The sequence below is a fragment of the Lacerta agilis genome, chromosome 6, assembly GCF_009819535.1.
Source record: "Lacerta agilis isolate rLacAgi1 chromosome 6, rLacAgi1.pri, whole genome shotgun sequence".
Classification (NCBI taxonomy): Eukaryota; Metazoa; Chordata; class Lepidosauria; order Squamata; family Lacertidae; genus Lacerta; species Lacerta agilis.
In genome coordinates, this window is record NC_046317.1 from 58,986,940 (window position 1) to 59,002,251 (window position 15,312).

At 45.1% G+C, this 15,312-nt stretch overlaps 1 protein-coding gene across 1 annotated transcript in view; it reads right to left on the reverse strand.

The window, feature by feature from the left end:
• The window catches only part of LAMB3 (laminin subunit beta 3), a 48,868-nt gene that overhangs the window by 17,126 nt on the left and 16,430 nt on the right, over positions 1 to 15,312 (reverse strand). Inside the window, exons 4-12 of the mRNA XM_033152916.1 lie at positions 11,331 to 11,445; positions 11,010 to 11,083; positions 9,322 to 9,504; positions 8,402 to 8,465; positions 7,548 to 7,735; positions 5,830 to 5,950; positions 4,397 to 4,585; positions 3,488 to 3,643; positions 22 to 218 (exon numbers count right to left, since the gene is read on the reverse strand). Of these exons, the coding sequence (XP_033008807.1) occupies positions 22 to 218; positions 3,488 to 3,643; positions 4,397 to 4,585; positions 5,830 to 5,950; positions 7,548 to 7,735; positions 8,402 to 8,465; positions 9,322 to 9,504; positions 11,010 to 11,083; positions 11,331 to 11,445 (1,287 nt within the window). The remainder of the gene's footprint in view (positions 1 to 21; positions 219 to 3,487; positions 3,644 to 4,396; positions 4,586 to 5,829; positions 5,951 to 7,547; positions 7,736 to 8,401; positions 8,466 to 9,321; positions 9,505 to 11,009; positions 11,084 to 11,330; positions 11,446 to 15,312) is intronic.

A 15,312-nucleotide genomic window follows, 5' to 3' on the forward strand; every position in this document is an offset into this window, starting at 1 on the left:
CTGCTGCTTCGTGGGCAGTACCTGGTTACACTGAGGGCTGCGAGAATGCTGAGGGTCACAGTTGCAAGCCTGGCAGCCCTGCCCACTTGCAATTTTCCAGTGATTGGCGGCACATTCATCACACTTGTCTCCCACCACATTGGGGAGGCAAGAACAGCGGCCCGTCTCGTCGTCACATGGCACATTGCGGCGGCTGCCTAAAACGCTGCAGGCGCAATCTGGAAAACAAAGGAGCCAGCATTTGTGTCAGAACTACTGGGGGATGCTCCTGGGGGTGTGGGCAGGAGGTATCAGGTCTCCTGTGAACCGCCCTGAGACCTGTGGGTACATGGTGATATATAAAGCGATCAAATCAAAGCTGATGAAACCCTTCAGTCCTCCAATAGCAAAGTCTTGTTCTAAAATGCTTTCCCTTCAGTGCTGGCTACAGGTTTTGAAAGTCATGCCAATGGCAGGTGGAGCCAGAGGCAAAAGAAGGTGGGCCAATGAATGTAAATGTGACCTTTCTGCAGTAGGCTCTTTTCTATATACCCCTCTCTGTCTTCCATCCAGCCAAGCAAGGGGAACGTCCAGAGGGCCAAATAGGGAGGGGTGTTGGGGACAGATTCGCCTCCAGTCCCCAGCTCTGCTCTAGACTTCCTGCAACACATTGATCTGGAAGAAGGAAAGGATCTCTCTGGAAGTGTCAGTGATCCCCACCCATCTGGCTACAGACCAGATCCTGGTGCTCTTGGAGGAAGCTGATTTTCTAGACCAATTTCAGTCAGGGTTTAGGGCTGGTTTTGGCACAGAAACTGCTTTGACCACCTCTGTTGGGGGAGAGACAGGGGAAATGTATCCTCGTGTCCTCAGCCTCTCATCACTGTGTCCTTGATGTCTCACAGGCTTTCAATACCATTAGTCATTGTATCTGGGGCAGATGTCTAAATTGAGGGTAAGCAGCACTGCTTTGCGGTGGTTCCAGTCCTACTTGGATGGACAATTCCAGAGTGATGCTCAGGGAGTGCTCTTCAACACTATGAAGCCTTCAATGTGGGGTTCCTCATGGTTCAGTTTTATCCTCCATGCAGTTTAACATCACATGAAACTGCTGGGTGGGGTCACCCAGAGCTTTTGAGTACATTGTCAGCAATATGCTGATGACACACAGCTCTACTTCTCCTTTACATCTGCAGATGTGGCAGTGGGCTCCCCACTTGAAGAATGCTCTCCCCAGGGAAGCTCACCTGGTGCCTTCATTACATATCTTTGGGCACCAGGGGAAAACATTCCTCTTCTCCCAGGCCTTTGGCTAATTAAACAATCTATGGCTTTTAAAACTGTGTGACGGATGGTGTATTGTTTTCATTTGTTATCCGTTTTTGTGCTATTATATTGTAAACCACCCTGTGAGCTTCGGATGAAGGGCAGTATAGAAATTACTAAATCTATTCAGCATCAAATTAAGAATGAAGGCTGGTTGCTCTTCATGTTCGATGTCACCACAAACATTGTAATTATCAAAGAATGCATCTCAGACTGGAGGTGAGCATCATGAGACACCAAGGTCTGCATTTCAAATCAAGGAGATGCACACTTTGGCAACATCACTAATCCATTTCAGTTTTGAACTGAGGCTATGACAGACAGTGCTCATTACCACTCTAGATACTAGTCATATCCAAGCAGATATTGTTCCATGAAATTAGATTTGTTTCCTCAGCACAGACCCTTCCCCCCCTCAGCTGACCACAGGAGGTCAGGCTTCTTATGAATAATGGCAGGAACATACAAAACTGCCTTCTGTTGAGCCAGAAAACTAGTCCACCTCACACACTGTTGTCTACACTGACTGGCAGTAGCTCTCCATGGTTCCAGGCAGAGAACATTCCCAGCTGGAGATGCCGGGGACTGAACCTGGAACCTTCTGCATGGAAGGCATTTGCTGTGCCACTAGGCTACGGTCCTTCCCCAAGGTGATTCTGTCCAGCTATTGCTGTCATGTTCTGCTGCTGTTCTCTAAGATCAAGCTTAGCAAAGCAGTTACTGCCACCTGCTGGGAGGCAGCTGCAACCCATCAGTATCACCACTTGCAGAGGCTACATTTCATTTTAATCTAAAACAAGGCAAGGTCTGCCCAAGAGATTGCGACGGATAAATGAAGGTGGATCTAGAGACGTGAGGTTGGTTATGTAAGCCAAGCCTCAGTTGAAACCATATGCCACAAGGGACCTGCCTGGAGGATAAGTGTTAAGATCTTCAAATCTGTGTGAAATTGAAAGAAAAACTCTTTCCCCCTTCTTCCATCTTCCTAGGGCTATGTTTTGAATGTTTCAACCTGCTCTGTTTAAAATAAAAATTTTAAAGGCTAGATTGCCCTTACATAGTATGCTGTTGTGGACTGGCTGGATGCAGAGAAATGATGGGAGGAATCAGCTTGGGAACCCCCAGGGGAAGGTGGCTTAGAGCCAGGGGACTGGTGGTGGGACAACAATGAGTGGTTAGAGGGAGAAGAGGAAGAAGACTGGGAGGAGGTGGTGCTGGAAGCTGAAGAAGTAACAGGGTTTGGTGAGCAGGAAGAGGCTGTGGCAGAGAGCCATCCAGAGTCAGAGTCAGAGTGGAAGCTGGAGGGGGGGGGGCAAGAGGCAGAAATGACTCCAGCTGGCGAAGAGGCATTTGTGTCTCCCCCTCCCCGTCTCCCAGAACTGGGAGATAGCTTCATACAGGTGTATTCTCAGATTGCTTAGGGGAAACCCCAGAAAGGAAGGGACTTGGGCAGCAGTTTCAGCAACTGCTTCAAGGTGGCAAGACCTACTAGAGTTGAGTTGCCATGCTCATTAGACCCGACACTCCTGTGCAGATCCTGTTTTTTGCTAATAAAGAGTTAACTCCACTGGCTCGGTGTGATTTACTGCTGGCTCGCTCCTGTCATATGCACACCGCCAACATAAGAGCAGTGATGCTGGTGGTGGCTGTGTGAAAATGGTCCAGGTTTTGCTCACGTTGAATTGATCTTCTAACAGCACAGCTTATGTGCTGCATTCATACTAGTGCAACAGCACAAGCAGAGCTTCACCAATATTATGGTCTTGTGAGCTAGAGAGAAAAGATAACCAAAGAGGGTGGATCCCCCATGAAGGCAGGTGTTTGTTTGACTGATCTGGGGCCTTTGAGGTAACTAAACAGGGGTCATGTGAGAGCTTTATAACATTATGAACAGTGGATAAAGAAATGCTTGTCTCTCAAAACATGAGAATGGCTATAGGTTCCAAACAAACACAAGGGAAGGACTTCTTCACCCACTGTACAGTTTTCATGTATGGAATGAATTGTAATGGGATGTAGTGATCGCTACTAGTTTAGACAGCTTTAAAAGTAGATTAAGCATATTTATCTCTCTATAAAGGGCCCTCCCAAAGAAATGAACTTTTGATGGATAATAAACAGCAGGAGGTGGCTATCTCCACCATGCCCACATCTAGGTTCACATGGTTGAAATTTGACTAACCTCTGCAACCTTGGGGGTTAGAGTTGGTTAACTGGGTGAATCCAGGCTTGCACAAATGACAACGGCCTCCTTGCACATTGTCCTTACAGACACAGCGGCCCGTCTGGGGGTCACAACTGGAGTTAGGAACAGTGCCATCTGGGTCACATTCACAAGCTAAAAAGAGAAGACATGGAATCAACAAATTTTAAAGGTACAAGCCACACCAAAAGGGTGTGATCAAAACCTGAGCTTTGTGTAGGGGTTTAGCATTGCCTTGCTCCTCATCCTTTCTTTCTCCCACTCTTCATTTGCAGACAGGGTTCCCAATTCAGGATTCCTCTCTCACACTTGAAATTGGCACAAAAGATAGCAAAAAACAAGCCCATTCATTTTTCTCTGGTTGGTTGCAAGGCAGCTTTACTGCTCCTCCCTTTTAATGCCTAGGAAAAAGCACTTGAAACTTGAGGATTCTAGTTCAGGGGGGAGCAAGAGGAAAGCCTCATCATTTCCTCCAGTTACCAAAATAGAGACCCAGAAAAAGAATTGTGAGTTCCAAAGATGGGACACAAGGAAGGACATGAAGAATCTGGAGGCGTATCTACACTTCAGATTCAGCTTAAAAAACAGGTATTTTCTTTTGAGCACCAATCTAACGGGATAATTCTCTATACATTCATTGATTATTGAATTCTCTGGGGAGGTTTAAAGTATTAATTGGTGGAGACTGTACAAGTTTGCTGGGAGTTAGCAGAAGTTCATATTCCTCTTTGCTTGCTTGCTTTGCAACTTTTAGAAAGTTGTGTGTGTTCTCGTGTGATTTTCTAACAATCCTGGGCCTTTGGAATAAGGCAGACTACATATTCAAATATTATTGTTAAAAAAGATTATGAAGAAACTCATGAAGAAAATGCTTAAGCACCCACTTACGGAGACAAGCTTCTGGGTGATCAAGTTCAAAACGCTTATTACGGAAAAACTTGGTCTTGCAATGTTCACAGTTCCTCCCCGCTGTGTTGTGCTGGCAGTCTTCACAAACGCCCCCACTCACACCCCCACTGGCTTGGTACACGGCTGGGTCAAAATGACATTTGTTAGAATGACCGTTACAGTTGCACCCTAGGAGAAAAGAGACAAAGCGATTTCTGAGATGAAGTTCAAGGAAAACAATAGTGCCTATATACTTTTCAGCTTCACCACTGGGTGGCGCGTGGGCTTCCCTCTTTGGTTAGTTCTGCAGCAAGTGTATAAAACCATGAGGTTTATCACATTGTGGGTCCATACAGAACATGCAAAACAGCCAGAGTGCAAGGCTTAGGACTTTAGGGAATATCAGTTCACCAGCACTGTGCTATACACACACACTGCAATTTCCCCAAACTTGCCTGCTTTCTCCAAGCTGACGGAGGAAGTCTTGTCGAGAAACAGTTAGCTTCTTTGCACATGAAAATCACAGCTCTCCTCTCATCTGCCTCAGCCTTTTTAAAAATGTTTGCTAGTAGATTCTTTTAAACACTCCTTCCTGTAGTTTTTACCTCGACTTCCCCTTTCTCTGATCACCTCCACCCATTCAGGAATCTGCGGATCCCATAACTGATGAGAAACCAAGTGCTTTTTTCTTTTAAAAAGTGTTTAGGGGTGCTCTCATTTTGACTCAAGAAAATCACCATTTTACAGTTCAAATCGGGAAAACTAAATACAGTCATACCTCGTGTTACGGCCGCTGCGGGTTGCGTTTGGCGCGGGTTACGAACACGCCGAACCCGGAAGTACCGGAACGGGTTACTTCCGGGTTCGCGCATACAAAGAAGCGCCAAATCGCATCGTGCACATGCGCAGATGCAATGCTTCATGATGCATTCTGCTCATGATGTGAACAAGGCTCCAGAATGGATCCCATTTGCATACAGAGGTACCACTGTACAGTAAATGGACAAAAGTACATAGATTCACAAAATGTTTAGGGAGCATGAGTACCCCTGCGTAATCCCCAGGAAAAAAAGCACTGGAGAAACCACAATATTTCCAGTGGCTAAAAAGCACAAAGTATGTATAGTCAAACCACAGTTTTCGAACATCTCAGCTGCCAAACGTTTCAGAAGCCAAACGCTGAAAACCCGGAAGTGAATGCTTCCGTTTTCAAACGCGCCTCAGAAGTCGAACAGCTTCCAAGGCATGTTTCTCAATTTTCCCCATTGAACTTGCTGGCAACCCTTTGATCCTCTATTTTCGAATGTTTCAGAAGTCGAACGGACTTCCGGAATGGATTACATTCGAAAGCCAAGGTCCCACTGTATTTTATAAACTTTGTTCAATAAAAGTGTGGCCTGTTTCCCTAGGAAGTTGGATACAGGCATACGTACTGTGACATTCGTTGGGGTTGCCATCTTCAGCAGCTCTCCATGGACGGTCATTGTAGAAAGCCGCACACTGTTCGCAGTTTGTTCCAGCAGTGTTGTGCTGGCACACGCACTGTCCATTCACCTAGAAGAAGTAAAGAAAGCTTTGCTTTGAGAGTGTCATAGCTCAGCCTGCTCATCTACAGTATGCTATGAATTCTCACACTGTGTCTCTTCTGATTGGGGAGAGGGACATATTCTTCTGCATTCATGCCAAATCAGAGCACTTTACAATGTATCAGAAGCAAAAGGAAAACCCTTATACTGATGGTCCCTGCCACTCCCAGGGCTGAACAGAAGATTGTCAGAGTGAGTAGGGATTGCACAGCCCATATGAAGAAACTGCCATAAAAAAACAACCATGCTGTGTAATCCCTCTTCTTTTTGGGTGCTGCCTCTCACAGTTCAGGCTTAACTCTGAAGTTCCTGTCTGGAAACTCCTGTTCAGTCCAAGCTGCTCCAGGCCAGACAATAAAGGAAGCCATGTTGCTTTTATATCTAGATGCAAACCACCTATAAATCGAGATGTGGGGATATGCTGAGCCACCCTCTCCCCCCTGCAAGAAGCCTGTCACCTGGGTAATATTACTTGCACTCTCCTGTGCACAAAAGCAAGAGGAAACTCCCTCTCCTCTGCCCTTTGCACACATTCCTCTGTGCCCCTGTGGAGTCATATCCCACCTGAAGGGACCACCACAGAGACAAAGCATTATTTTCTTTCTCCAGTACTTTTTGCTAGGCATGGGTAATTCTGTCTCAAGTTTCTCTTTCTTTTTTCCAGTCTTAGGTTCAATATGCCTCATTTCTGCAACAATGCAATTTCCTTTCAAGTCCACACAAAAATTAAAGCACATATTTATGTGCATTTCTCCTCATTTTGTCTAATAATGCACATGCTTGCATTTTCTCTAATATAATAATGCACTTTGGTACATTATTTTCACTAATATGTTCAAGTTTGAGGCAGACTTTCTGCTCGCATGTGCCTTTTTGCAGTTGGTTTTTGATTGGAAAACCGCTTTGCGACATTCAGAGAAGTGCACATTTCAAACAATTGCTGCATTCTGCTGTGAATTGGTGTGAAGCGTGAATTGGTGGATAGGTTCACCTCAAAATGTGAACAAAATGATTTTCTCCACCATCCCCATTCCCTGCTTCTGCCCATTCCCCTCTCCAAGAGCTTTGATGAGGAGCTACGATGGCTACGATGAGGAGGGAAAATGAGCTACGGAATGAAGGATGTGCAAAGAAGAAAATGTACACCACTCTCTGTTCTTTCAGCCCTCTTGGAAGCCCCAGAAGCCCAGTTAGAAAGAAGCTGGTAGCTGCATGCTGAGCAGCCTTACTAAGCCCAAGGGCAGCTGATCATTGACCTTTTAAAGATAGTCAGAAATGCAATTTGAAGCAGGCTGGTTGGCCTTTGTGCTATGCCGAACTACCTTATTTTTTGTGGCTCAGGCAGAGAAGATGGCAAGACCTTTATCACCTCGGTCACTTGCACTCTGCATAATACAAGGAAACACTATCTGCTTTCCAAAAGCACAGAGGGCTTCTGGCCTATAAGGACAAATTTAACCAATGAGAGAGGTCAGGTTGCAGAACAGGCCTGCGAGAATCTAAGAATAGAGCTGGGAAGTGATATACATAGATCTGTAGCAACCTTTCCCCGTCCTCACCCTCACCATAATATTGTGTCCTGCGGAAGCAGCGTCCGGAGCAGCACAGCGGTCTGCATGTCCGTGGCAGAAGCAGCTCCCTTTCACTTGCATCTCGTTCAAGGCATAGAAGGCGCTGGGCGTGCGGTATCCCTGGTGCACAGGGCGCGACAGCTGGGTGAAGTTGATTCTCAAGTTGGTGAATTGGCCCAGATCTTTTGGAGACAAGAGAAAGAGCAATGAAGGGAAACACACACAGAGTGAGATGGGACCCAAAGCCTTTAGCTCCTGGAACAAGGACCAAGTGAGAAAGGGAGATGTGAACTACGTTGGGTGTGGTTTTCCTCTTAATACATGGAAGTACAAACAATGTAACTGTTAGGTCCCGATAACCACATTTAACAAACTGAGCCCAGCATCAGCAACAGCGATCCTTGGGCAAGTGACTGGGCCTCCCAGGACCAAACATCACTGGCACCTGCATAAGAACCAGTCCAGGTGGACCTTAAAAAAGCACACACCACTTGCCACCTGGCACTGAGGAATGCACCAAATGTCTGAAGACACGGGAACCTTAAATCACTGACCCCATTGGTATATGAAGGAGCAAAATTTATTTAAATAAATTTTACCCTGCTCTTTAGCTTAAACGGCTCCCAGAGCAGCTTACAAAGCTCATTTCTAAGACCTGCCCTCAGGATGATGATCTAAAAAATAGGACAAACAAGGAAAAGGGGATGTGGAAGGAGGAGCAGGAAAGTGAGCTCAGGCACCGGATTTTATAAACCATCCACTTGGGTGCCTAAACAAGTTCTGCTCCCTGAAATCCCCCAAAAGCTTCCCTGACCCCACCCCAGCAGACACAAATAATATGTACATACTGTTGATTTTTTGGCTTTGAGATGTCCTCATCCCAGATGCGAGACCAATGGGGTTGAACTCAACCTTAGAAGAACAGAGGAGGAAAAAATGATGGCAGTCAAAGCATGTGATTTTCTATCCTGTCATTCTAGAAACTGTCAACGGCACTTCCCAGTTAGGACAAATGAAACAGATTTAAACCACAATACTTTTTCCTTTTAAAGAAAGCCATAACACAAGCCCTCTTCATGCATTACTCACATGGAAGGGCAGCACTGAAACAAAGCGCTTGTGCGACTGCACATTAAACAAAGTTGTGCAGCTCCTCCAGGATGATTTACCAGTATGTGTTAACTTTTAGAGTGAGAAGCCTTGTCTGGGTAGACTCCCTGTATGATTTAGTGCAGGGGTGGGGAGGCTCCCCCCCCCCCGGGGTTGGCAGATCTGTCCCCTGCCCTGCAGGCCAACTTTGATAAGTACGTGGGAAGACCTATCTGACAATCACCTGATGTTATGATGTCAGATGACTGACAAGTGGGTTGCCACACCGACCTGCCAACATTTTCATTGAAACCACTGCTTGAGGGAAAGCATCTCTAACACAGAATATCACCTCAATAATGTTACTCAACAGCTTCCCCACACACACCAGAGGGCAGTTTTTACAAGTCAGGGGGTGGATTCCTGAGCTCCAGCATGTCTTTTAAGAAATCGTCCCCAGAGACCTGAAGCCTTCTGTGCTCTAGAGCAGCTAGATTGGAAGGGGCTACCAATTCTCCACAAACAGGGCTTGCTGGGCCCTCTGGCATTTGTTGATCTGCACCTGGAAGAGTGGAAGCCAGGTGCAGCAAAGTCGCTCTGGGGATGGCTGTTGTCAAACTGGCTAGGTCCTAGAAGTCTTAAGTCTGGTGAAATCCATTAAGCATCACATTTGCTATACCTTCCCCCCGTTCTGCGGTTGAGTCTGGATGTCCTGGCAACGCACATCCTCCCAGGTCTGTGGGAGACCTCTAGAGATCCGTGGAAAGGAAGTGGCACAATCTGTGGACAAGTACTGATAGATCTTCCAGGATTTGCCAAAGTCTGTAGAGTGCTCAATCACCATGCCAACAGGCAGAGGACTCTGGAGGGACAGAGGGAAAGAGGTATCAAAACAGACTGGACTGGACATGCCAAAATAGAGGAAGATATACTTCAAAGGAGCAGGCCATTTCTCCAAGGCAGAGCATGCAAACCATCCCAAGTACAACCCCTAGTTCACATCTCTGGTTAAAAAGGCTCACGCAGAAGAAGACTAGGAAGATCCCTGCCAACGAAATAGATGACATTGGGCTAAATGGACAAATAGTCAGACCTGACATACCTGTAAGGGTCTTTCCAGTGCCCCTCAGTGTTACTGTGCCTCCTCCCCCATAAAATTAAAATCAACACATCACAATATACTTGGTGCAATTGTATATGGAACAAAAATGTTTAATGTTGTGCTTGATTCTGAACTTAACAATTGTTTTTCTTCTTGAAAATCTGCAGTTTCTTTAATGTAGGTTTTTCCTCCTTTCCTTGTACAGTGGTACCTCGGGTTACAGATGCTTCAGGTTACAGACTCTTCTAACCCAGAAATAGTACCTCAGGTTAAGAACTTTGCTTCAGGATGAGAACAGAAATCTCACGCCGGTGGCGCAGCAGCAGCGGGAGGCCCCATCAGCTAAAGTGGTACCTCAGGTTAAGAACAGTTTCAGGTTAAGAACAGACCTCCAGAATGAATTAAGTTCTTAACCTGAGGTACCACTGTATCTTTTTGAAAATGTTAATGAACAATGGGTTAGAATTGGATGCAGCCTAAACCAACAGATTTCAACTGTGGCAGACCTACCTGTAACTAGAACAATAATAGTGTATGTCAGAGGTTTTCAACCATTTTGAGTCCACAGCTCCCTTGGTCAACTACATCCTTTCTGTGGCACCAGTATGGGGCTCAGGAACCCAGCTATGTCACCCCTTGCCTGCAGAGCTGGCAGCCTCTCACCCTTCTTTGAACAACGTCCCCTTGTGGGGTGTTCCCCCAACCTCTTCTCCTCTCTCCTTGGGAGTCCTCTGGGCACCTCTGCTGCCACCCCTGGTCTCTGAGTTGCAGCCCCCCCCCCCCCGCCCCAAAGAGATGTGCCTTCTCACACTGCCCCACAGGGACATAGGATTTGTCTGTCCATTCCCAAAAGCAAGGGCTGGTGGACTGGCTGGCTGGGCTCCCCTGCCCAACTTGCTTGCTTACTCTGATGCTGCCTCAGCTCCTGGCAACCAGCAGCCCCTGACCAGCTCCAGAGGCACCATTCGTCTGCGGAGCTTGTAGCCAGGGCTGCTGCAACAAACACCTGCACAAGCCTTTGGGAGGTAGAGACGCGAGAGGGCACCAGAGGAGAGAGGGAAGGAAAGAGGGACAGAGGCCATTGTTGCCTGCGGCACCCCTGACCACCATTCAAGGCACTCCAGAGTGCCACGGCACACTGGTTGAAAACCACTAGTGTATGTAATGTATCTGGAGTCCTGATAATATTCAGCTAAGCTTCCAAAGGCCATCTGAATTCAAGTTTATACCCCCAGTAAATAGTGTAAGAGTTATTATTCACATACCCTGAAATCCATCAGGATGCTATCAAGTTGAAACTTTTTATCCAAATCTAGTTGGAGAAAGACAGGATTCACATCTGAAGAGACAGAAAAGAGCAGTTTTTAGAATAACAGGTTGTGAAAACAAAATTGCAAATGGTCATCCATTTCCCCTTTGCATTTAATCCACTGAAACCCAAGCCCTGTTTGCTGAATCTACACAACCCTTGCCCCACTCAACTTATCATTACTATTCTATGCTATCCAACCAAGACATTGCCCAGAGCACGTCCACACTGTTTGTTTGGTTTTCTTGAAGGCCCACTAAGCAAAACAGAGGCTTACCATTCTTGGATTGCCACCAGTGCGTATTTCCTGCAGAAGAGAGGACATTTTCCACCCGGTGACTGTTGAATGCACGAGGCGTTCTGGAATCACATCGGCAACATTTCATTTGCCACTAAAAAAGAACAAAAGGTGACTATCAGATTAGGATGCCCAGGGAAAGGGATTTCCATGAGGCCAGCAGCTTGCTAAAGCTAAGCAGGTCTTGTCTGGCCAATGCCTGGATAGAAGACATGGGGGGGGGGAGGTGTGATGGGCTTCTATGATAAAGCAAATGTGGGATATAAGCATAAGAACCTTTATTTCAAATTTAAGTAAATTCAGAAATCAGGTGCATGGCCATACAGTGCACCTTGGATAATCCAGAAAGGAAGAAAATGTTCACTTTGAATTAATAAACTTTTTTTTAAAAAAAAAAAAAATAAATAGAACTTTATTGAACAACCTGCACATCAATACACAATAATATAAAATATACAACCTACATACGCATACTTTACAAAAAGAAAGAAAGAAAGAAGGAAGAAGAAGAAGAAGAAGAAGAAGAAGAAGAAGAAGAAGAAGAAGAAGAAGAAGAAAACAAAAGATAGAAGACAAAAGGTGGAGTAAATAAAATATATTTCCGATTATTCTCATTGTACTGTTTATTATTTTGTTATTTTACCCACAGTGCCTTGTTATTATTTTATTTTTCCAATTCTTTACAAAAAGTTCCATTATTTGTCACCAATATATTACAAGAATCACTCGAGGTCTGCCAGTAGATTTTTTGTTATCACAATAATTTTTCAAGTACTCTTTAAATACTATCCACTCTTTAGTCACCTTCTGCATCAAATGTCCTCTAACTCTCCCTGTCATATTTTCCAGTTGTATGTATTCTATCATTTTTACCTGCCATTCGGTTTTTGTGGGGAATTTGAATTACCGGTAATAAACGTAGTGATGGTAGTGTCTACTGTTGCTGCTGAGGACCCTCAAGGGTGCTAAGCAGGAGGTTTTTTTCCTAACCCAATACCAGATATTGTTTTGATGTGGGAACACCAGTGATTGAACCTGGAACTTCATGCAGGCAAAGCATGGAATCTGCTATTGCACTGTGGAAACTTTTCCTTTTCATGTCCATTATAAAAATCAAAATTTCACCAGACTTCGGAGACAGAAGGTTGAGAACCACATGCACACCACCATATAAAAAAGCCTAAAACTGAACATAATAATCAGCCCTGTACAATTGTGTCCCAAGAGTCCAAGTAAGGATGCCACTCAAACCTCAAGAAAAGCAGAGCATAGTTTAATAGATCTTAGCGCTTGGTTATTTTTACTGTATTTTAACCAGCCGAGTTTCCTGGAACTGTTTTGCCTTGTTACAAATCACCCTTGCCTGACTGATAAAGGGCAGTATAGTAATGTTTTGAATAAAATAAAAATCAATACCAATTAGGCAGTATTTCCTTCTTTTTGGGTTTTTGGACTGGAACTCTAGATTCAGGAGACCAATGCTAAGTAGATCTAAGAGCATAAGTTATGCTAGATAGATTTGACATCCTTCTTCATGGGATGCTTTGGGGTTTAAGGTTTGTTACTTATTGGCCAAAAATATACTATAGCCCAATGTACAGTAGAGATAAAGGAAACTCTAGAGAGTAAAGCGGGGATGGGGAGCCGGCAACTCTTACTGTGTTGTTAGACTTCAACTCCCATCAGCCCCAGGTGGCATGGCCAATAGTCAGGGATGTGGGAATTGTAGTCCAGCAACATCAGGGGAGTCACAGGCTCCGTATCCCTGATGTGGAGAATGAGGTCCAAGGGCATGAGCAAAAAAGGTAGAAAGACATGGGTTGTAGCCACTGCTACACTCTGAAATTTGGACAGCTTGTCAAGAAATGTCAAGCTTGTAATCAACAGATTTTTTAAACAAAAAAAACCCAGAACATGCCTTGAAGCTATGGAGCCACTTCACTAGTTGATTAAGGATGACAGAGTAGAAAAAGAATGGGCTTCAGTTCAAGGGGTGAACACCAACTGTTCAAGGCCTGGAGAACTATGGTGAAAATGGAATTCCTTCCCCCAGTTTCACATGTGGCCACTTAGTATTTGCTCAACTTCAGATCCCCCCTAAACACAAAGGAGAACAGTACATTCTGGCTCACCGGTTTATATCCTTTGTTTGGTACACAAGATTAAATTAGCACCTTCAATTTAATCAGCAAAGTCTTCAGCCCGGCCAAAAATGTCCCTGTGACAATATTTGCCATGCAGCAGAAGGTTAGCCACAAGTACCCAACTTTGCAGCGGTTGGTCAGGCTTTTTGTGGTGGGATGTTTCATTTGGGCAAACAAAGGAGCCTTTATCTAAATCTCAAGATAGTTTGAGCCTAGACCCTTTAACACCCTCTCCCCCAAAAAAGAGTCAAGCAGAGGTTAGGCAGCTTCAGTGGGTGAAAGGTTACTGGGTGGAAAGTCAAGCAGAGCAAATGTCATCACTCAGCTGGAGTGAGTAATTCAAGAAGCAGGCCAGGCCTGGATATCCCCTAATGGTTTTGTGCACAAATGGCTTAAAGAGACTTCAGTCCCAACTTGGCAAACAAATACTAAAAGATGACAGATCCGGTTAAGTCCTGACTCTTTAAAGAATTTTTATTATAAAAAAAAAAACAGGCTATCTAGTGACTTAGCACATGCCTATTGATTATTACATTTTTATATCCTACTTTTCATCCATGGAGCTCAAAGTTCTCCACCCATTTCATCTGCACAGCAACCCTGTGAGGTAGGGACTGAAACTGGCCCAAGGTCACACAGTGGGCTCTGCCTCCCCCCTAAAAAGAGCTTTTTAGAGTGCAGGCAGAGGCAAACACCTGGAGGGTGCAGTTATGGAAGTCTATGGCCTTTATTCAGGTGCAGAGGTTCAATATAATGTTCTCTCAGCTCATTCTTCATTGCTCAGCAATACCTGTTACAAGACTCATATTTAGGACAGGAACCTTTCATCTAGCATACGCTTATCTAATCCAATCCATTTTAATTTACTTTCAAAGCTGCCCCAGTTCCCTCTGAACTCCATACCCATGACATCTCCCGCAATACTATGGAGTTTCCTGTAAGGAAAGATGGACATCTGCTATAAACATATTTTTTTGCCACATTCTATGCTCTAGAGAGTCAAAGCAAAATATACCCCAGCATCCCCTACAAGGATAGCCAGCATAGTACTGTCCAAATGCTGCCGCACTACAAATCACACCATCCCTGACCATGCTGGCTGGAGCTGATGGGAGTTGGACTCTACTGTGTCTGGAGGGCACCAGTCCTATAATGTCACAGAGGATGCTGGGATGCAACTCTTAGCTTGCACGTGGTCTTGGTGATCCAGGGTTTTGTATGCTGTTTCCAGCATTTCCAGCACGATGTGCAATGAGCTCAGAAATGTGCAGGTACCATCCAGCACAGACTCCAATGCTTCATCTCTTCCTCTGGTGCCTGCAGCTTTCACCTGGCCACAGGTGAAACACAGACCGGCTGGAGGAAATGGAGCGGGACAATAGCTGAAGATTGCTCCCATCACTGGTTTCTCCTTACTGTTTTCCATCCCTGCTCCTGCCATTGTTGTATGAGTTTACCTCAAGGAAACGTGAATGTGTACTGAAACACCATGGGAGATTGTCCTTCTCCCAGGCTCTCTCAGAAAGATGGAACCCTTTAAAATCTTGCCCATTTTTGCTTAGCACAATATACTGTGCAAAAAGTTTGCTAGAATTCCAGCAGGACATTGTGTTGGCTCAAATCAAGATCACGCTAATGCCAGATGTACTGCCTACCAAGTCTGGATGCCTCCATGCCCAGACACTGAAACACTTGGACCCTGAAATAATCATTTCATGTGGCAACCCACCACAGTGTCGAAACTGTGCTCTTTTTCAATATTTGGGGAGGCTAAAATTAACACTGGGGGCAGACGCATGGGACGTTTGCTTTCTTGA